The sequence below is a fragment of the Schistocerca piceifrons genome, chromosome 1 (genome assembly GCF_021461385.2).
Source record: "Schistocerca piceifrons isolate TAMUIC-IGC-003096 chromosome 1, iqSchPice1.1, whole genome shotgun sequence".
Classification (NCBI taxonomy): domain Eukaryota; kingdom Metazoa; phylum Arthropoda; class Insecta; order Orthoptera; family Acrididae; genus Schistocerca; species Schistocerca piceifrons.
Window position 1 is genome coordinate 400,649,809 of NC_060138.1, and position 23,411 is coordinate 400,673,219.

At 39.0% G+C, this 23,411-nt stretch overlaps 1 protein-coding gene across 2 annotated transcripts in view; it reads right to left on the bottom strand.

Moving 5' to 3' along the window:
• LOC124787904 (pleckstrin homology domain-containing family D member 1-like) overlaps nucleotides 1-23,411 on the bottom strand; it is a 167,078-nt gene that overhangs the window by 6,924 nt on the left and 136,743 nt on the right. For both annotated transcript variants that reach the window (XM_047254897.1, XM_047254889.1), the window contains exons 9-11: nucleotides 19,370-19,556; nucleotides 7,500-7,649; nucleotides 2,278-2,400 (exon numbers count right to left, since the gene is read on the bottom strand). In XM_047254897.1, coding sequence (XP_047110853.1) covers nucleotides 2,278-2,400; nucleotides 7,500-7,649; nucleotides 19,370-19,556 — 460 coding nt within the window. The remainder of the gene's footprint in view (nucleotides 1-2,277; nucleotides 2,401-7,499; nucleotides 7,650-19,369; nucleotides 19,557-23,411) is intronic.

Below are 23,411 nucleotides of genomic sequence, written 5' to 3' on the forward strand. Positions count from 1 at the left end.
TTGTTGGAGACTGCACTGGGTGGTATTTGAAAACATGGGAGCTTAAAAGTGTAAAAAAGGATAATACGCAAGACATAGATTACTGCTGAGATCACGCATGAGTTAATAAGAGCAAAAAGCTAAGTGCATTGTATCTGACAGAGATGGAGGAGCATGTAGAAAACTAAGACAGGATGAAGAAAGAAATAATTACTGTGAATAAATTAAAATAAATTAAGGCCAGGTGGGTGGCGAGAACCAAGGACATGTTCTAACGCTAATTCCCAGCTGTAGAATTCTGAGAAACTAAGGTCCTGGATAATAATCTAGATTGCATGCATTGTGAAACATGCATCAGGGTCACGACTGTCATGTAGTGCATGATCTGCAACAGGATATCTTGTGTTTTCGGTGCACTCTCTCTGGTTAGGCTCGTTCATCCTAACTGATAACTTGTTGGCAATAATGCCGATGTAAAAGGACGAAAAGTGTTTACATAACATCTGTATATGATGTGTCATTTCACAGGTGGCTCTCTCTTTGCACAGCATGTACTACAACATGACAGTAATGACCCTGGTGTGCCTTTCACCACAGGTGCAATCTGGATTCTTCCACCAAATACCAATTTCTCAAACCCCAAAGGTGAGGACTGATGCTACAACATGTCCTTTGTTGTCTCCATCCACCTAGCCTGAATTTATGTTAATTTCCTTGGTTTCAATACTTTTTCACAGTAATGATTCCTTTCTTCACTCCATTTTATAGTTTTCTACATCTTTCATTTTCTGAACCATTTATCTCCCTTCCACCTCTACAATGCACTTAGCTTTTCACTCTTATTAACTCATGCATGAAGTTTTAGCAGTAATCTCTGTCTTGCAAATTATACTTTCTTCCACCTTTAAGCTCCCAGATTTTCAGATCTCACCCAGTGCAGTCCCCTACAGTTTGGCTTTCCTTCTCTTCCCATCAGTAACATCTCCATTTCCCTGGGGGTTCTGGGTGACTTTTCTGAATTCTACCACTTTTCCTAAATCTTGTCAGCCCTTTCGCCTCACCTTTCTTCCTTCTCCTTCACCCTCTCTGCCAGGAGGAGGACCCACTGGGTCCAAATGCTTGCATACGTAATACTTTTATATGTGTGTTTTCCTGCTGCCGCTTGGTGAGTTTTGTTTATCTATTCAATTACAAGAATGTTTCCAAACATTGATTACTTTTGTTGTTACAATGCAGTCTGTCACCTCTAATTTAAACTCAGGCTTACAAACTGTGCAATTCCCACAAATTTAAACTAAGGCTTACAAACTGTGCAATTCTCACAACATGAGTATAATACAAGATGGCTAGTGGATGCACTGAATACATCCTGCATCTGGCTCAGTGGCAAAATGGCTTAAGGATGGAAACATTAGATATATGGGCTTTATTCAACACACATTTGTTTGTAGAACGGCTCAAGATCACTTTCAGCCCGCACTGAAAGACAAGGAATTTGTCCACTAATTTTTTTCTTCTACCAGTACTCCTCAGGTATTCAATAATGTTTCTTTAGCATGTCTATTGTATCCTGATTTAATGGAGTAATCCAATGCCAATAACCCCTCTTCCCTTGGTCACTCCATTTCTGTGTCATACATTTCCTTTGACCAGTATTTTAATCACTACTTACAATGATGAAAATAAGTCTGTGCGGAAGAGAATTGTCACTATACTTCTTAAATACAGATATAAGAGAAGAAAATAGAGATATTCAGATGTTTCTAATGCAAATGAGATCGTATTGATGAGTTGTTAATTGGCAGCTTGCAACTTCTTATCCCTCACCAGCAAATTTATACACAATAATATGAAATGAATGTCATCTGTAACAGAGATTCAACTGTCTCTTTAGCTGATTCTGTTAACTTACTGAATGCATCAATATGTGGTATATGTATTCATTTCAAACTGATTTAAGTTCTATTTATGTAAACACTAACTGAAACTAAAAGCTATGCTTCAATGATTTTAGAAAGGTAGACTGAGTAATTTTAAGGCATATGTACATTCCACAAGTAAATCTGTTTCAGTTACAAATTACATAACATATAAAATCTGAACTCAGATATTGATGGATACTAACACAATATTAGAGAAAGGACATGTGGCCTACAGTGCTGTGGTTTGGAAAGAACAACTAGCAGACACACATGTACTTGCATTTCCATTAGCTCTCCTGCTTTTTCTTCCAGTTTTGGGATCTTGTAAGCAGATGCTTTGCATCTACCTCACAATAGTATTAAAATAAATACTCACCATTATTCATTCTTAGTGATTTTGATCTTGTGAGCTGTGGCTTTAAACTATTTTTAGAAATCATTATTGACAGTGATCTTCTGAGGGGTTGATCAGCAGATGGAGAGTCTTCAAAGTTGAGCCCTAAAACAGTTTTTCTGTAAAGCTTCACAGAAACATTTCCTGGCTATCACACTACAACACATTTAATATTATTTAACTATGAACACTATCTGTGCCAAAACTTTACAAAGGGCCATCTACACACTGTACTGTTTTGCAGTACAGAACCAATATTAGCAATTCATCTCTGTATTACGTTGGGAGGCAGCCAATGGCATGTGGTAGCCAATGAACAGTTGTTAACCAAATACGTCTTTATGCTGCTAATTTATCACTTTTTGTGAACGACCATTCCTTCATATTATGCTTTTGTCTTTAGTTGATGTTTGTACTATGGATATACAGGGGCTGGACAAAAATATGGGAACACTGCAAGAAATACGTGCTTGAGCATAAATCCAGGTGCAAATGTCAGTTGCGGTCAGAACAGTAGGTAGTTGTTGAGTGCATTATGTCGGAGATAAGTGAATTCAAATGTGGGCAAATTGTTGGTGCTTGTATGGTGGATTCTTCTATAAGCAAGGTACCAAAAGTGTTTAGTGTTTCAAGAGGCACCATAATGAAGATTTATACCGTGTACAGAGAAAGTAGAAAAACATCTTGAGCTAAGTCACAATGAGGACAAAAGTGCATGTTGAGTGATCATGAGAGACAGTCATTGAAGAGGATTGTGCGGAAAAATAAGACGATGACAGCTGAAAATATCACTGCTGAATGTTGCACACGCGAACCCTGTCAGCACAAAAACAACCTGATGGGAGCTCCTTAAGCAGTGAATTGTAGCGTGAACTGTAATTGCAAAACAATTAATCAGTGATGCAAATGCCTGTAACAGGAAAACATAGGGCCAAAACCACAAAACCTGGACTATTGGGCAATGGAAGTAAGTAATTTGGTTGGATGAGTTTTGCAGCACACTGTTTACAACTTCTGGTCGAGTTTATGTCCCAAGAGTGAAACTTAGAGGGGGTTTGGAGATAATTAGTTTGGTGATGATTTGGGCATCCATACTGTGAAACTCATGTGCCTCGTGGGTACTCTGCAACGATGAGTTACTGCCAAGGGTTAGGTGACCATTTTGGTTGATCAGGTCCATCCCAGGGTACAATGTGTTCCTCATCACTGATGCTGTGTCCCAAGATGAAAGGCTCCTGTTCACATAGCTTGTATTTTCCGAGGGTGGTTTTGTGAGCACAAGGGTGAATTATCAAACTTCTCATGACCACCAAGTTGCCAGAACTCAATATTATTGAACCTTTGTGATCAACTTTGGAGAGAAGAATGCATAATCACAATTCACCTCCATGACTATTACCTGAAATCACTATTATTTTGCAAGAAGAATTGTGTAAATTTCCTTTGAAAACTATGCAGGACCTGTATTTATCCATTCCAAGACAACTACAAGCTGTTTCAAAAGCCAATGGTTTTGCTATACCATACTGGGCATGGTAATCTGTTGTGTTTTTGGTGTTTCCATATTTTTGTCCATATACATATATAGCACATTTTCACTTCTATGTTGAAATATTATTGATGATTTCATCTTAATGGTGGAATCTATGTTGTACTGACAGACTGATCTGCAGTGTGCCTGGTGGTGTACACTAGCGTAGAAGCTGATGATTTCACTTCCCAGTGTTTCCTTTTATTTGCACCAAGAGTTCTGAAATACACATGTTAAGCTCACGTTTAGTATATTTGCTTGTGCAAATGAAAGTTTCCCTCTGAAAATCCAGTTTCATTGCACTTTACCTTTTACTATGTTAAAATTGTTGGTTAAATATTTCTCTCTGGGCTGAACAGAAAACATCCTTACACCAGTAGCTATGCAAATTAGCTGTTTTGCTACCACAACTTCTCTGATCACCTGTGACAAAATTTACCAATATACATTTTGATATTAAAGAGTGAGAGGCCCCTTGTAATGGTTTATTCTATACGTTTACAAAAGAAACACAGTGTCATTACAAATGCGGTTAAACAACCAAAAAAACTGGAGCTTGTTTCATTTCATGTGTCCAGCAGATGTAAACAATAACAGAATACCAGTACCAATAACAAATTTCGGACAGTCCAAAAGCACAAAAAAATCTAGAATACATTCAGTAAGTCATTTGCCATGCAGGAACAGGCGCCTTCAAAAGTGTTAATAACATTATGAACTATGGCGTTAAACACTTAAGTATAACACAACTGTTCATTTGTCGGTAACAAAAAAGTTATTAGCACCCTTATACATATTAAAATAAACAAATATGGATAAACTGACTAAATTGTTGTCACACAGTGAGGAGGAAATCTATAAAATGATAGTTATTTACTCTCTTCCATCTCACTCGCATTGACCCACACAAAAAGAACAATGGAAGGCACTAACTACTCATCATATAGTTCAGCAGTAGACTGGCATTGAAATGTAACTAAGCTTTTAGACAATGTCCTCCTCAGAAGGTGACAGACTAAAACACACACACACACACACACACACACACACACACACACACACACAGAGAGAGAGAGAGAGAGAGAGAGAGAGAGAGAGAGAGAGAGAGAGAGAGAGAGGTCTGCGATTTGAGTGGGGATTAGAGTTTTGCCGGACTTTGGAGATGGGACCTATAATACATCTAGATGGTTACTCTGCAACTCACACTTAAGTGCCTGGCAGAGGGTTCAAAGAACCATTTTCATACTATTTCTCTACCATTCCACTCATGAATGGCATGTGGGAAAAATGAACACATAAATCTTTCCATTCGAGCTCTGATTTCTCTTATTTTATTATTCTGATCATTTCTCCCTACATAGGTGGGTGTCAACAAAATATTTTCACATTCGGAAGAGAAAGTTCGCGATTGAAATTTCACAAATAGAACTCGCTGCAAAGTAAACCGCCTTTGTTTCAGTGACTGCCTCTCCAACTCGTGTATCATATCAGTGACACTCTCACCCTTATTGCGCAATAACATGAAACGAGTTGCTCTTCTTTGCACTTTTTCGATGTCGACCATCAATCCTACCTGGTACGGATCCCACATTGCGCAGCAATATTCCAGCAGAGGACGAACAAGTGTAATGTAGGCTGTCTCTTTAGTGGGTTTGTCAAATCTTCTAAGTGTTCTGCCAACAAAGCGCAGTCTTTGTTTCGCCTTCCCCACAATATTATCGATGTGGCCTTTCCAATTTAAGTTCCTCATAATTGTAATTCCTAGGTATTTAGTTTAATTGACAGCCCTTAGATTTGTGCGATTTATCATATACCCAAAATTTATCAGATTTCTTTTAGTACCCATGTGCATGATCTCACACTTTTCTTTGTTTAGTGCCAATTGCCACTTTTCACACCATACAGAAATTCTCTTCAGATCATTTTGTAATTGGAATTGATTGTCTGGTGATTTTACTAGATGGTAAATTACAGCATAATCTGCTAACAATCTAGGGGGCTGCTCAGATTATCACCTAGATCATTTATGTTAATCAGGAACAGCAGAGGGCCTATGACATACCTTGCGGAATGCCAGATATCGCTTCTGTGCTACTCGATGATTCACCGTCTATCACTACAAACTGTGATCTCTCTCAGAGGAACTCAAGAATGCAGTCACACAACTGAGACGATACTCGATATGTACGTAATTTGATTAATAGTCGCTTGTGAGGAACGGCATCAAAATCCTCCTGGAAATCTAGGAGTATGGAATCGATCTGAGATCCCTTGTCAACAGCATGGATACAAACATTAGAGTATGCTGGAGTTATACTTTATCTGACTAATTTTCCTCCAGATCAGAGATTTCTAAACATACATGGTCAACAATTCATTCTACTTTAATTTTCATAATACTGGAAATTCTGAGTGGAATAAAAAGAATGGAAGGAGTATTTTTTCTCTGTGTCTAATTTTGTTCGCTTGTCTTTTCATACATTTTCCTTCTCACGTTTATTTACAACCACAAACTATCACTTCTTACTGGTCCCGTCATGCTGAACTTTGGTGTCCTCCTTGTGCTGGCTGCAGCTGATTATATTAGATTCAATTTTCGTTACATAGACCCAAAAATGAGATGATTCTCTTGGATGTGGAACATGTCAGAAAGTATAACATAAAAAAAATTGAACGTAATACTTACTATTGTGATCATTTGTCAAGAGATTGTCAAAATAGATGCATTACAGTAAGCTGTAACTGCTAATATCTACACAATTAATACACTGTCACAATGAAACATTGTTATGCACCTTTAATAAATTTATCATACACAAAGTACCTGATCTTGACTGTTGTGACCAAGTGCTGTCAAAATTGAAATCTAACAGGCATTTTTACTTAGGGTTGTCTAACATTCCTGTTAAGACATTTGTCTTATAAAGTAGAAGGAGTTGCCTATCAAAAAATCTTTCAAACTCTGTTTAAACCCTGCTTTGTCTGAAACCAAGTTTTTAATGGTTGCTGGCAGTTTATTGAAAATGTGTTTTCCTGACTATCGGATCCCTTTTTGGACTGAGGTAAGTGATTTTAGGTCTCTATGTAGATTGTTCTTATTCCTGGTATTGATACTAAGTATTAAGCTAATAGTTGATGGGAAGATGTGTTGTTATTGCAATTGAACTAAATGATTTCATACGCCCATACCAGAAAATGAAATATCGTAGTGTTTTGCATTTTTTCTATGACCAAAAACACTATCAGTGGTAATAAGTGGTGATAAACTGAGAAGAGGGAGGGGAGGGTAATAACATAGATTCCTTAAAAGTATTTGATCATATACAAAAAATAGCTGCTAGAACACGACTTACACATTTTGAGAGATATGGATTCAGTACGAGTGCACATAAATCGATGTTTAAAACATACGAACCAACAGAGATAAAGAAATTGAGGAATTTGTCAATTCTGTGTAACCGGATTACGTATGGTAATGGAATAATTCTTAAAGCAAATCTACAGTTATTTAACTATTGAATAAAGCAGCAAATACTGAAGTGAGTCAGTATATTAAAAAAATTCTTCGGAAACAAAAATCACAAGCATACATAAAACTTACAGTTTTTGTGAACATAATATTTACTCACAGCGCAAACACAGTTAGCAACAGAGTAGTTTTAGCTTATTTTACCTAAAGTTTTCGCTTTTTCCTGGCGTGACTGCTCTATCACCTGTGATCTTGCTTTCTTAGCTAATTTCTTACGAGCATAAACAGCGTTCTTCATTATGACTGGCATGTTTGCATCTATCTTTGCTTCCTCAGCAACATGTTCAAAAAATTCTGTGAATAAATAATTGTATTTTAACAACTGAGCCACAAATGAGGGGTAAAAAAAAAATCTATATACTGCTTCTGAAATGCCAAGAATTGCAATTCTAGTAATTCTTTTTAATACAACATTATTCTGTTCTGAGGTAAATTTTCTGCCCCATATTTTCAGTTTTAGAGACTTTGCTTGATTCTGATACTGAATTCTACAGTAGGAATGAAGGAAAACTTGATTAACATATTTATACAAAAGTCTGCAAAATGACTTTCTCTTCAACACTACACATGTTGAATAATGGTTCAAATACTTCAGTAAACTCAACAACACATTGTCTTTAAATGATGAGTATAACAAATATCTTGAATTACAGAAAGGCTGGTAATAAATTCCTTTGGCTCGCACTAGTAAAAACGACAAAGAGTAATTGGGTTTTAAATTTACAGGTACTAGGCAAGCACAATGTGAAAAATAAATGACAAATATCATTAAAAAATCATATAATAATTAGCAAGGCAGAATAAATGCATCTATGGACCAGTCACCAAAACCTGAACACTCACGGCTGGGCACAGTCAAACATTAAAAAAAGTATATATAGTGAATATCTGATCTTCAGTATCAGTAAATGCTTTCTTGGGAAAGAACAACGTGTGCTAAGAAAATGGTCTGGGAAAAACATGAAGTGTGTAAAGAGACAGGAAAGACACTAAAACATAAAAGGCAAAAGTACACTCAGTATGCATTTATCAAGAAAAAGAAATTAGTATTTTAACAATACCAGAGAAGGAAAGTTGCTACTCACCTTATAGCAGAGATGCTGAGTCGCGATAGGCACAATAAAAAGATTCACACAATCATAGCTTTCGGCCATTAAGGCCTTTGTCAGCAGTAGACACGCATACACACACGCGCGCGCACACACACACACACACACACACACACACACACACACACACACACACACACACGTGAATGCAACTTGCACACATGTCTGCAGCTGAAACTACACTGCGAGCAACAGCACCAGTGCATGATGGGAGTGGCGACTGGGTGGAGGTAAGGAGGAGGCTGGGGCGGGGAGGGGGAAGGATAGTATGGTGGGAGTGGCAGACAGTGAAGTGTTGCAGTTTAGAGAGAGGGCAGGAGAGAAGGAGTGGAGGGGGGAAGGGTTAAGTAATGGAAAGGAGAGAAATAAAAAGAAATTAAAAGACTGGGTGTGGCGGTGAAATGATGGCAATGTAGTGCTGAAATGGGAACAGGGAGGGGGCTGGATGGGTGAGGACAGTGACTAACAAAGGTTGAGGCCACGAGGGTTACAGGAACGTAAGATGTATTGGAGGGAAAGTTCCCACCTGCGCAATTCAAAAAAACTGGTGTTGGTGGGAAGGATCCATATGGCACAGGCTGTGAAGCAGTCATTGAGATGAGGGGTATCATGTTTGGCAGCGTGTTCAGCAACAGGGTGGTCTACTTGTTTTTTGGCCACAGTTTGTCGGTGGCCGTTCATGCGGACAGACAGCTTGTTGGTTGTCATGCCTACATGGAATGCAGCACAGTGGTTGCTGCTTAGCTTGTAAATCACACGACTGGTTGCACAGGTAGCCCTGCCTTTGATGGGACAGGTGATGTTAGTGACCGGACTGGAGTATGTGGTGGTAGGAGGATGTATGGGACAGGTCTTGCATCTAGGTATATTACAGGGGTATGAGCCATGAGGTAAGGGATTGGGAGTAGGGGTTGTGTAAGGATGGACGAGTATATTGTGTAAGTTCGGTGGACGGCGGAATACCATGGTAGGTGGGGTGGGAAGGATAGTGGGTAGGACATTTCTCATTTCAGGGCATGATGAGAGGTAATCGAAACCCTGGCGGAGAATGTAATTCAGTTGCTCCAGTCCCAGATGGTACTGAGTTACGAGGGGAATGCTCCTCTGTGGCCAGACTGTGGGACTTTGGGAGGTGGTGGGAGACTGGAAAGATAAGGCATGGGAGATTTGTTTCTGTACAAGGATGGCAGGATAATTATGGTCAGTGAAGGCTTCAGTGTGACCCTCAGTATATTTAGAGAAGGACTGCTCGTCACTGCAGATGCGACGACCAAGGGGGGCTAGGCTGTACGGAAGGGGCTTCTTGGTATGGAATGGGTGGCAGCTGTCAAAGTGAAGGTATTGCTGGTGGTTAGTAGGTTTGATATGGACGGAGGTACTGACGTAGCCATCTCTGAGATGGAGGTCAACATCTAGGAAGGTGGCTTGTTGGGTTGAGTAGGACCAGGTGAAGCAAATGGGGGAGAAGTTGTTGAGGTTCTGGAGGAATGTGGATATGGTGTCCTCACCTTCAATCCAGATAGCAAAGATTTCTCTCCTATCCACTTCTTACCCTTTCCCCCTCCGCACCTTCTCTCCTGCCCTCCATCTAAACTGCAACACTTCACTGTCCGCCACTCCCACCATACTATCCCTGCCCCTCCCCACCCCAGCCTCCTCAACCCCACCCAGTCGCCACTCCCATCATGTACTGGTGCTGTTGCTCGCAGTGTAGTTTCAGCTCTCTGAGACTGCAGATGTGTATGCAAGTTGCATTTGCGTGAGTGTGTGTGTGCGTGTGTGTATGCATGTCTACTGCTGACGAAGGCCTTAATGGCCGAATGCTATGATTTTGTGAATCTTTTTATTGTGCCTATCGTGACTCAGCATCTCCGCTGTATGGTGAGTAGCAACTTTCCTTCTCTGGTATTGTTACATTCCATCCTGGATTTTCCACTGTTTGAAATTAGTATTATAGTTATACAATAATGATATAAGGCAGGGACAGGCAACAGAGTCATTCTAACAGTAGAAACATCTACAAACGGAAGTGTCTCTAACATGAAACTTTACTCAAATCAAACTTCTTTGTACCTACCAGAAGGAAATAAGACATGTAAAAAACCCTAGCTTTCACAATAAATGTCTCACAAATAAACAGAAATCATCAAAAATAATCTTGACAATTACTGCAAAAAGAGCTCTGCTCATAAACATGGGACAAAATCTAGACTCAATTTAATGAATAAATATACAACTTAAAACAGTATTTTCTGCCAGGGGAAAAAATTGTTAAAAAAATGCCAAAGGAGATTCCTAAAACAAAGTTTACAATGTACCTGCTGAGCAATATATTTTATATAGTGGAGGATAATTGAGATGATACGGAGTAGAGGTTTGGTAAAAAAATGTAACATAAGTAAAAACCAATAATAACAACAGAACATTTATGTCAATTTATAATATATTTTTTTCTTTTCTGTTCTGGGAAACCTTACACCATATCTCTGTACATGATAATAGTTTCTTTTTCTTATGTCTCTACACCAAATCAGTGCAGGGTTATTTACGGAGGTTAATTTCAGGGGTAGCCAGACACATTTCCTGTTGTTTCCCTCATTACCTCCCCAGGACAGAATGTGTGTACCTCATGTGTCTGTGTAAAAGAGGGCAAAAGTTTTCTAAATGTCTGTGAATCATGTAACTGAAGCAGGATGTGCGTACCAGCCTGGTGGGAGGTGGGAAACTGCCTAAAAACTGCATCCAGGGTGCACACTGATCCTCACTATTAATCTGCTGGAAGGATTGACTCTGGGGCCAGTGGAACTTCCCGTCCCGAAAGCGACAGTTTAACATGCACAGCTTTCGACGCGAATTCTGTAATGGATGATAACAATAATATTTTATACTCTTCCTAAGCTCAAAATCTTACTCATTACAGAAGGAAGCTGACTCAGTTTTTCAGGCAAACAAATGGGAAGTTGCAATACATAAAAAGGAAACCAAACATTTTCATAATGGTCCTGCTGCCAACAGATAGTAAGTAGTGTTACATCATTAAATAACATGCATGTAGGTGTTACATCATTAAATAACATGCATGTAGGGTAGACAGTGATTGATATTGTTTTACATTATTAAATAATTTATTTGCAAGACTGCATAAACAAAACAGTATCAATAGTGATAAACTGAATGTGGGCACACTGTTTTGTCCAGAGTGGCTTTGTATCTGGGTGACTCCAGTCCTCAGCCTGCCATCCTCATCCTGAGATACAAGCTGTGACCAATAATAAAACTAACAGTAACAGGAATATTTTGCTTTATACTTCGGATCTACATTCTGTATCGCAGAAGTACCCAGATCATGCTATATTAGTAAGAGGCGACTTCAACCTACCTAGTATAGACTGGGATGTCTATGGATTCATTACAGGTGGTACAGACAAGCCATCGTGTGAATTACTTTTGAACACATTATCCGAAAACAGTCTTGAGCAGCTAAATCGACAGCCAATGCGTAATGGAAATATTTTAGATGTGGTAGCCATGAACAGACCAGACCTCACCAACGGTGTCAGTGTTGAGACAGGGATTAGCGATCATGATGTTGTCATTACGACTATGGCTACTAGAAAGAGCAGATAAGCAGTTGTTAGCATCCCACTTAGTAAATGAATCGACTTCATTTACTTCCAGTACGATGGGCGTGGAAAAATTATGGACAAATTTTAAACACACTGTAAAACACGCATTGGACAAGTATGTGCCGAAAAAGTGAGTTACGCACAGAATAGACCCACCGTGGTTTAACAGCGCAATTCGGAGAATGCTCAGGAAGCAAAGGCAGTTGCACTCGTGGTACAAGAAAGATCTGGAGCATGAGGACAGGCAAAAGTTAGTAGAGATTCGTGCTGCTGTAAAAAGAGCGATGGGCGAAGCATTCAACCACTACCACCGTCATATCTTAGCAGAAGATCTTGCTGAAAACCCAAGGAAATTCTGGTCTTACGTAAAATCGGTAAGCGGGTCGAAGGCTTCCATCCAGTCACTCGCTGATCAGTCTGGCCTGGCAACGGAAGACAGCAAAACAAAAGTTGAAATTTTAAATTTAGCATTTGAGAAATTTTTCATGCAGGAGGATCGTACAAACATACCGCCGTTTGAGTCTCGTACAGATTCCCGTATGGAGGACATAGTGATAGACATCCTTGGGGTTGTGAAGCAGCTGAATGGGTGGAAAATAAATAAATTGCCAGGTCCTGATGGGATTCCAATTCGGTTTTGCAGATAGTACTCTACTGCATTGCCTCCTTACTTAGCTTGCATTTATCATGAATCTCTTGCCCAATGTAAAGTCCTGAGAGACTGGAAAAAAGCACAGGTGACGCTTGTATATAAGAAGGGTAGAAGGACAAATCCTCAAAATTACAGACTAATATCCTTGACATCGGTTTGTTGCAGGATTCTCGAACATGTTCTCAGTTCGAATATAATGAATTTCCTTGAGAGAGAGAAGCTGCTGTCCATGCATCAGCATGGCTTTAGAAAGCATTGCTCCTGCGAAACGCAACTTGCCCTTTTTTCACATGATATCTTGCGAACCAGGAATTGCTGAATGAAGTCAACGGTAATCCAGAACTTCCAAAGGAGGTTGTAACGGGTGAGGAAACATGGGTGTATGAGTGTGATGTCAAAACCAAAGGCAAATCATCCCAATAGAAACTGCATGGGGAACAAAAATTTAAAAAAATTGATCGCATGTGAGGTTTCTATCCCTGTTTTCTTCAGTTACAATGTGATAGTGCGTCATGGTACCTGTTTCATAGTTGTATGATCAATAGAGAATACTAACTGGAAGTTATGCACTGTTTGCATGAAGTAAACCGAAGAAGATGACCAGAATTGTGGCAAAGCGACTCATGATAATGCTTCCACTAATACTTCAACGCTCCTTCCAGATATTTTTTTTTTTTTTTTTTGGCAAAAAACAAAACCGTTTTGTTGCTTCAACCACTGTGTTCATTGCCTCTTGTGACTTCTTCCTATTCCCAAGGCTGGAGAGAACCATGAAAGGACATTATACATTATTTGGCCACCACTGATGAGATAAAAACAGAATCGGTAATGGAGCTGAACATCATAATGAAAACTGAGTTAGAGAATTGCTATCAAGATTGGAAAAAGAACTGCCACAAGTATATCATATCTCAGGGGGATTATTTTAATGGGACAAAGTTGATTTGATAAATAGAAGAAGAAGAAGAAGAAAAAAAGATTCTTTATGAAAAGCAAACATTAGCGCTGCTATTCAATCACATCTCATATGTGGGTGGTGGTAGCTGCCTGATGAGACAAAGAGTGGCAGACCTATTTCCGTACAAGGTTGGGAGGTCTTTACAGGCTGAAATTATTCTCCGAATCCCATACAGAAACACCACCTACCACCTTCCATAAACCCACCACCCAACTACAAAGGAGCATTCCCCTGTTGGCTCAGTACTATCCAGAACAGGAGCAAATGGATCTCCACCAGGTTTTCAACTACTTTCACTGTGCCACAAAATGAGGAATACCCTACATACTATCAGCCCCACCTCTTCCACAGTGATATTCTGCTGCCCACCAAATCTATGTAATATTCTTGTCCATTCCTACTCTACCTCGGATCCCAACCCCTTCTGTCATGGCGCATATCCTTGCAGCAGACCTAGATGCAAGACCTACGACCACACATTTCCAGTCTGGCCACAGGCATCCCCTATCCCATCAGAGACAGAGCAACCTGTAAAAGCGATCATGTGATCTACAAGCCAAGCTGAAACCACTGTGCTACATTCTATGTGGGCATGACAACTAACAAGCTGTCTGTCCACATGAATGGCCACCAACAATGTGGCCAAGAAACAAGTGGACCAAACATGACATCCTTCATTTCAATGACTGCTTCACAGCCTGTGTCACATGGATCCTTCCCACCAACACCAGCTTTTATGAATTGAGCAAGAGAGAACTTGCCTTGCAATATAGTCTATGTTCCAACAACCCCCCTGGCCCCAACCTTCACTGTTCCCTGTCCTCCACTCACCTACTCCCACTCCAGCACAACACAGCCTTCTATTCCAGCTATGCATACACATCTCCTCCCCACGCTTCTTCCTTACTCCCACCACCCACATCACATTTCTTCTCCCATCAGGCACACTTACAACTCAGTCCAGCTACAGCAGCCAGAGACAGTGGTCAATGCGTGCTTTCTACTTCACAAGAAGGCTTTTGGCCAAATGCTAAAATGTATAGCAGCCTTTACATTGTGCCTGTCTCATAATATTGTTGCTATTCCATCCTGGACTTTCACATGAGCAATTTCTGTACCTGTCTGTAATATATCAAATCATCATCTCATTATATGTCACTTTCCAGGGCACTTCTATCTCTTATACCACCACAGAAGATATACTTGTGTGTGAATGGATATGCATGCATCCAACAAAGAAGTAGGTTTGAACATATTTAGCACTTTTTTCAACTTTTCCTCTCAGTACCTCTTCATTCATCCACTGTGTTCCTTTAAGGTTTCTAAATTTCATTCTATCTTGATGATACTTGTGCTTCTATCTGTAACTTGATAGATGTCTTGTGATTTTTTTTCGTCCAAATTCCATTTTTGCATTTTTTTTCTAAAATTTTTCTGAGATTTTTCTTATCTTGTTTTTCAATAAATTTTATTTGTGATCTGCTACCAACTGCCATGGATCCAGTGCACAAACAGCTTTTGTTGGAACAACTGTGCTATAATGCTGTAATTTTTTCTTTTCGTGATAAATTTTTGTTGTTGTATCTGTTTTACAATTATTTCTTTGTCAGCTTTGTTAGCCCCCTCTTGTTCAATAATATCTCCTAGGCACCTGAACTTGTGTACTTAACAGATTTTGGTGAATTTGTTGATTAAAGATTGATTGTTGAATCTTGATCCAGTCCCTTCCATACAATGCATCTCCTTGTACGAAATTTGGAATCTCATTTTTGCTACTATTTTATTGAGTTTCTTTACACACTGTATGGCTTTTGGACTATGTCATCAACAAATGCAGTGAAGGTCAGTTTTATTTTGGGAATGTCTGTCAATATTTAAATCTCAAGTTTCATTTAGCCATTTCATTTCCTGAACTTAACTTTACTTAACCGTAAAGATAATGGCAAAAATCCATCCTCTTGTTTGGCCCATTTTGATTTCAAATGGTTCAAAAGTTATACAAAAAATTAAACTATTGTTGCTGTGTTGGTCAGTTTTTGTTTGACCTCTTTCTACCTTGAAATGTTTCTAGCACATTAAACAGTGTTTGTCTGGCAGTCTGTCTACAGAATCATATGATTTTTTGAAATCAACAAAAATGACCACTGTCTGTTTAGTTTTGTGAATTTGGATGATTATTTTTAGGTTTCGAATTTGTTTTGTGAATGATATTGCCCAATTATGAAGTCTGTTTTTCTAATTGATTAAGTAAGGCTTTTGAGAGGACTTTATAGCTAACTGAAAGTAAGAGAAAGTCTTTGTACACTACTGGCCATTAAAATTGCTACACCATGAAGATGACGTGTTACAGATGCGAAATTTAACTGACAGGAAGAAGATGCTGTGATATGCAAATGATTAGCTTTTCAGAGCATTCACACAAGGTTGGCGCCGGCGGTGACACCTAAAATGTGCTGACATGAGGAAAGTTTCCAACCAATTTCTCATACACAAACAGAAGTTGACCAGCGTTGCCTGGTGAAATGTTGTTGTGATGCCTCGTGTAAGGAGTTTCCGACTTTGATAAAGGTCGGATTGTAGCCTATCATGATTGTGGTTTATCGTATCGCGACACTGCTGCTCGCGTTGGTCGAGATCCAATGACTGTTAGCAGAATACGGAATCGGTGGGTTCAGGAGGGTAATACGGAACGCCGTGCTGGATCTCAACGGGCTCATATCACTTGCAGTCGAGATGACAGGCATCTTATCCGCATGGCTGTAACGGATCATGCAGCCACATCTCTATCCCTGAGTCAACAGGTGGGGACGTTTGCAAGACAACAACCATCTGCATGAACAGTTCGACGAGATGATGTACTCAATGACAAACCTGGGTGCATGAATGGCAAAACGTAATTTTTTCAGATGAATCCAGGTTCTGTTCACAGCATCATGATGGTCGCATCCGTATTTGGCGACATCGCGGTGAACGCACACTGGAAGCGTGTATTCGTCATCGCCATACTGGCGTATCACCCGGCGTGATGCTATGGGGTGCCATTGGTTACACGTCTTGGTCACCTCTTGTTCACATTGATGGCACTTTGAACAGTGGACGTTACATTTCAGATGTGTTACGACCCGTGGCTCTACCCTTCATTCGATCCCTGCGAAACCCTACATTTCAGCAGGATAATGCACGATCACATGTTGCAGGTCCTGTACGGGCCTTTCTGGATACAGAAAATGTTCGACTGCTGTCCTGGCCAGCACATTCTGCAGATCTCTCACCAACTGAAAACGTCTGCTCAATGGTGGCTGAACAACTGGCTCGTCACAATATGCCAGTCACTACTCTTGATGAACTGTGGTATCGTGTTGAAGCTGAATGGGCAGCTGTATGTGTACACGCCATCCAAGCTCTGTTTGACTCGATGCCCAGGCGTATCGAGGCCGTTATTACGGCCAGAGGTGGTTGTTCTGGGTACTGATTTCTCAGGATCTATGTGCCCAAATTGCATGAAAATGTAATCACATGTCAGTTCTAGTATAATAGGTTTGTCCACTGAATACCCGTTCATCATCTGCATTTCTTCTTGGTGTAGCAATTTTAATGGCCAGTAGTATAATTGTTTATATCTGACTCTTTCTCTTTTGTATGAAGTGAGTGAATTAACTGGCACTTCCATTCTAAAGCGATTTTCTCACTACACCAGATGTCCTGTAACATTTCTGAATCAGTACGCAGACACCTACTCTCAACATTTCTGCAATTATTCAGTCTTTTCCTTGTGTCTTAGTGTACCTCAAGTTGTGCATTATTTGTCTCATTTATTTGAAAGTGAGAGGTGATCAGTTCAGCTAGTGGTAGATGCCTCAAAAGTGAATTGGTAAATGGGACTTCCACAATTCAGTAAGTTTTGAAAATAGCCTGCTGTAAGATCAAACATTTTTTTTTCCTAGTGTTCCATGTGCATGCCTGAAGCATAAACTTGTGGGCTTGATAATTATGGAGCTGTTCTTTAAATTTATTGCAGTAGTTTCTGGTAATAATTTTTTATGAAGTCTCCATCAATTGCAATCAGCATTGTGTGCTTGAATTTACATTTTTCTGTTCTGATGATTTTTTTAATGTTTATTTTTGAATTTTGAGGAATTCTTACCAATTTGTTTTCTGACTTGTGAAAGATCCACAGCAGCCATGGTGTAAGTCTATATCTACCTCTCTGTCAGAGGTACCCTTCCACCACGTAGTTTATTTTTATTGATGGTATGCCAACATTTGGAGAAGTCTTCATTGAGTCGTCTCTATCTTCTCTATCTCTTCTAATAATTCAACCTGGTAAGAGTCACCAACAGGTGAACAGTATTCAATAATCGGTCAAGTGAGTGTTTTGTTAATCGGTTATTTCATGGATAAATCACATTTCTTTAAGATTCTACCAATGAATTTCAGCCTGGCATCTCCTTTTGTACTATTTGTTTCATTGGGTCATTTCAGTCCAGTTCACTCTGGACGGTTACTCCTACACATTTTACAATACTGTTGTAGTGTAATTGAACATTAGTGTATCTCTCCACCTATTTGCACACAGTATATTACATTTATGTACATTCAGGGTCAGCTCCCTGTCTCTGCATTATCCGTTGGTCCTCTACAGGTCTTTCTGCATTTTAGTAGTCTTCTGGCATTAGGCACCAGTTATTTAACAGAAATTGTAAACAGCAACAGACTTGTAACACTTCCCACAATTATCCTTGCACCTGTCAATCGTTAAGTATGAGATGTTGGTTTCTGTCTGCAAGGAAGTCCTCAATCCAGTCACAAATCTGGCTCAATACTCAGTACATTTGTATTGTCTTTGCTAAACAACAGTGAAAAATTGTACTGAATGCCTTTTGTAAGTCAAAGAACATAACATTACACTGGACATTTATAAAAATCATTTTAGATAATCCTGTGTATTTAATACACACACACACACACACACACACACACACACACACACACACACACACACACACACACAAAAAAAAAAAATCACATTCTGGTCTGAACTGCCAGAGTTGGCAGTTATGTGTGCACAAGGTGTGCTTGCTTGTGTTAATGCATGATGTGTGTTTCTGTTTGTCTTTCTTTTTGTGATGAAGGCTTTGGCCGATAGCTAATGTGTAAGTGTCTTTTAATTGTGCCTGTCTGCAACTTAATAATGTGTCACCTTATGGTAAGTTGCTATCTACCTTTTCCTTATACTGTTGTATATAATTTACATCAATCTCTAGGAGGAATTGAGCTGTTCTATATGTCCAAAGCAATCCAACATAGTATTATGTGTTAGTTTCTACTGTTTATCCAATTCTGCATATTATATAGTCTCCACCTGCCACAATTAATACAAGCCAAATAAAATTTTGTCTTTTAATTTTAAATATTTGTGTCTAAAAGAGCAACTCTTTATAATAGTTCAATAACAACTGCACATGACAGTTGCAAAATACTGTAAAGTGGAAACTGTAGTTATGGTTCATCCAGTCCATATTTAAGAATTTAATTTTTTTATTTTAATAGTAACATAAGTCACAGGGGAAAAAATATATGCCATTCATATCATTACGAAACAATATGATCATGGAATAACACAAGTTTAGAGTTAGAAGGAGAGAAATTCAGATAACATTTTGACTTACGTCGCAACTTTTTCACATCAGGCAAAATTTTTGTGCGCAACTCTAAAGGGTTAATTTCTGTCTCAAGAGCTCCTTCAAGCTTGTAAACAGAATCTTGAGCAAGTTTTAACTGTTTTTCAGCATCTATACGAGCAGACATTTCTAACAACAAATCTGACTCTGGGAGATCCTTTTGTGTTAGCAGATCCTGGAAAGAAAGGAAAAAAACAGAGAATTGTTTAACATAAAGAGCAAAGCAATCCAATGCGGATAATATTTTACATCTTTTCAATGACAATATTATGAAATGTGAAGATTGCTACACACCATATAGGAGAGATGTTGAACTGCAGACAGGCCTCCTTCTAACATAGAAAACACACACAGATCCAGACATGCACAACTCAACACACACATGACCACTGGCCAGACTCTCTATATAGTGAATAGCGATCTATACTTTTCATAACATTGTTGTTATTAAATCTTTTCATATAGGCATGCAATCCCACATAAAATACAAGAACAAATATGTGTGGATCACAAACTGTCTGCAACAGACATTTAATACATTCTTTGTACTATTTTTATATACTGACTAATATAAATAGTATGGAATGATATACCACAATATGTTAATGGTGGCTCAATATTTGGGGCTTCAAAGATTGTTTCATTATCAAAGTGGTAATAAAATCAGAACTCAGTAAATTAATTATTTAGACACTGCGGATTCAAGTTTGTAGTTGTAAAACTTTAATTTTAGTATAACAATCCATCCTGGATTTTCCATTGTTTGAATTCAGTATATTTGCAATTACAATGGTGTGCTTCTGTCACCAGGGCAAATATAATTTTTGTTTCCAATGAGTTCAAAATTGGTGATGCATTGATTTCTAGATTGAAAGTTGTACATGCTGACTGCCATACAATACATTGTAAGCCTGTGGGACCTGTTAAGGTTGAGGCGGATGATGATGAGGCCCTCAACACGAGCACAGAGGCATGTCTTTCGCTTTCGTCGGAAAGTGATGAAGAAGAGGGTAATGAGGTGGTGGCATCCCCACTATCATCATGCAGTGGCTGGCAAAAGGCTCCGGCGACAGTGCCATCATCTTCTGACAGTATTTCCTCAGAAGATTAAGCCAATGGCTAAGTTTGTAAAGCAATTTAGATATAATTGTCTTCTTGCTTTCCGCTATGATGCTACGCATAACTACTCTCAATTTAAGCAAAATCCTGATATATATCCTACTGGTATAAAGGACAGTAATTTTTCATTCATGTTATCAGCAAATTTAATTAAGGTCAGATCATGCATGCCTGACACATGGGACATTCCATGGTCAAGGTTACCAAGGCACAGGGTTACTCACATACAATTATGTTAAGAAAGTATGATAAGTTTCTTGATGTGGAGAAAACTGTTATTAAAAAAGTCAACTGCAATAGGCATACACAAGTGAAGACATAGGTCACTGCCAATTGTCACAGACTGCAACAGTGAACAGATGGGCCTTGCTTGGTGCAGTAAACCACTCACCAATCCAATGCTGGACAACAACTGGTGAGCAGCCATACCATCAAGGACCGGGTCCTTGCTACTAAGATAGACACCACCACCTCTGTTAATTCATATCAAAATGCACAGGTGAGGCTCAGGCGTTCCATGCCCTGACACATCACCATTGTCATGATGAAAGAGGGTATAATTGTTAAATTGATACATCAGTCATAGTTTCATTCTCAATCAGCATGGTCAACAACTATTTAACACTCAAACAAATCACATGTAGCTTCTTGATACGTATCTCAATGCTTCTGCATGGTTACAACTAAGAAAAGCTAATACCATGGTGAAACACTGCAAATTACACAAAACTGTACCTGAAAGAACACACTCATTTTGGATCATTCATAAAAGGATAACAAATGTTATATATAAAATATATTGGCTTCTAATACCAGAGTAGGAAAATAAAGAGAGTCTATGACCAACATGTTGAGGTCATCAAAAGAAGACTTCAAGCCAATGAACTAGAAGAAGGCAGTGAGGTTAACATGATAAGTAATTTACTCTGACAAACAGTGTACACTGACAACAACATTAGTTCCAAGAGTGAAAGCCCTAGCAAGATTTAAAATATCATTAGCTAATTAAAAACTATTTTTTTTCTGCCTATTACAAGAGTTTCTAGCATAGTATTAAACTGTTATGACGACATGAGTGGACCACACTTGAACAATGTTTAGAAACAGTCAACGACTCAAGATACATTTTGTGACAGAAATAAATACGCTGTAATAACAACTATCTACCAAAAAAAACACCCAAGATTAACAACTTGTCTTTAATTTTAAGTCCAGTTTAATCTTTCTGACCCTTCAAAAATTTTGAGAAAATGACATACTATAAAAACTCACTTTTATGTGCCCAACTTGCTTGCTGCCTCTCAGTTTGGCTACTGTAAAGTCATATATGTTGTCATGAATGAAACCTTGACAGAATAAAATTTACAAAATTATCCTGTTGGTATATTTTGCAATATTATGTGGACTATAAAATTCTACTTGATAAAAAAAGTTCAGAATTTATAAAAAGCTCACCTGAAATGCAACAAGCATTACGAAAATACGCTAAAAACGGAGTTTGAGAACAATATCTTGAAATTGCTCACAAGTGCAAGGCAGTAAATGTTATCATAAAGTGAGAGCACATTTGATGAAAAAGAATTACTAATGTCAGCCGCATGAGGTCACTGAAATCTAAAATTTGATGTTGTAAAGTGAAAATTAGTGCCAGACCAGGGATCGAACCAGGATTTCCTACTTTACGTAAGTGGTCATCTTAACTGCTCTGACTATCCAAATAAATTTTCCATCTGACCCAAATTCCCAACTTATCACACACTCCTTCCATAGTGCTGCCCTGTCCACCATCACCACTGCTCATAGCAGTTAACGTGATTCCTGCAAGAAGTCAGACCTAGGATGCAGCCACACTGAAGATGTGTCATGAAATGCTGTCAAGGCATATAGATATTATTATTATTATTATATGTGTCATTCTACAGTGGTTTATATATGTGATGAAGAAGGATTAGTGACATCAGCCGCATGATGGCACTGAAATACAATCTCTGACATATGTGACAAGGACATTATACTCTAAGACAAAAAAGACACATCATGAAGGAATTATCTGAATGTAATGGAAATCGGTAGACATGATGTACATGTAGGGACAAACAAATGATTACAATTTAAGATAAAATTGGATGATTTATTCAAGAGAAACAGCTTCAGGGAGTGAACAAGTCAATAACTATGGTCCACCTCTAGTCCTTGTACAAGCAGTTATTCGGCTCAGCATTGATTGATAGATTTGTTGAATGTTCTCCTGAGGGATGTCCTGCCAAATTCTGTCCAATTGGTGCAGTAGATCATCAAAATCCCGAACTGGTTGGCAGGCCCTGCTCATAATGCTCCACACATTCAAGGCAGGGTTTAGCAAGAACGAAAGCAAGCGGTAATAATTTGTACTGTGTGTGGGCAGGCATTGTCCTGCTGAAATGTAAGGACAGGATGGCTTGCCATGAAAGGCAACAAGATGGTGTGTAGAATATCATCAGTGTACCACTCATCATCATACCTCAATCTGAAATTAGACGAATCACTGAAGACAATTCTACTCTAGTCAATGAGATTCCAGGCTGAAGACGTGTCTTGAGACATTCTGGAAAGCAGTGGGATACTGTCGCCCGCCATATGGCCCAACAACCAGGTTCGGGCTGGCATTTCTTTTCATAACAGGACCCCTTTCGTTGTCATTCGCAGTACCCTTATAGCACAATGGCACCTTGGCCAGCAAGGTCACCAGATCTCTCCCTAACTGAAAACATTTGGAGTATTATGGGCAAGGTCCTACAACCAGCTCACAATTTTGACAATCTGACGCACATATAGGACAAAATTCGGCACAATATCTCTTAGGAAGACATCTAACATCTCTATCAACCAATGCTAAGAAAAATAACACCTTTCATAAGGGTCAGAGGTGGAC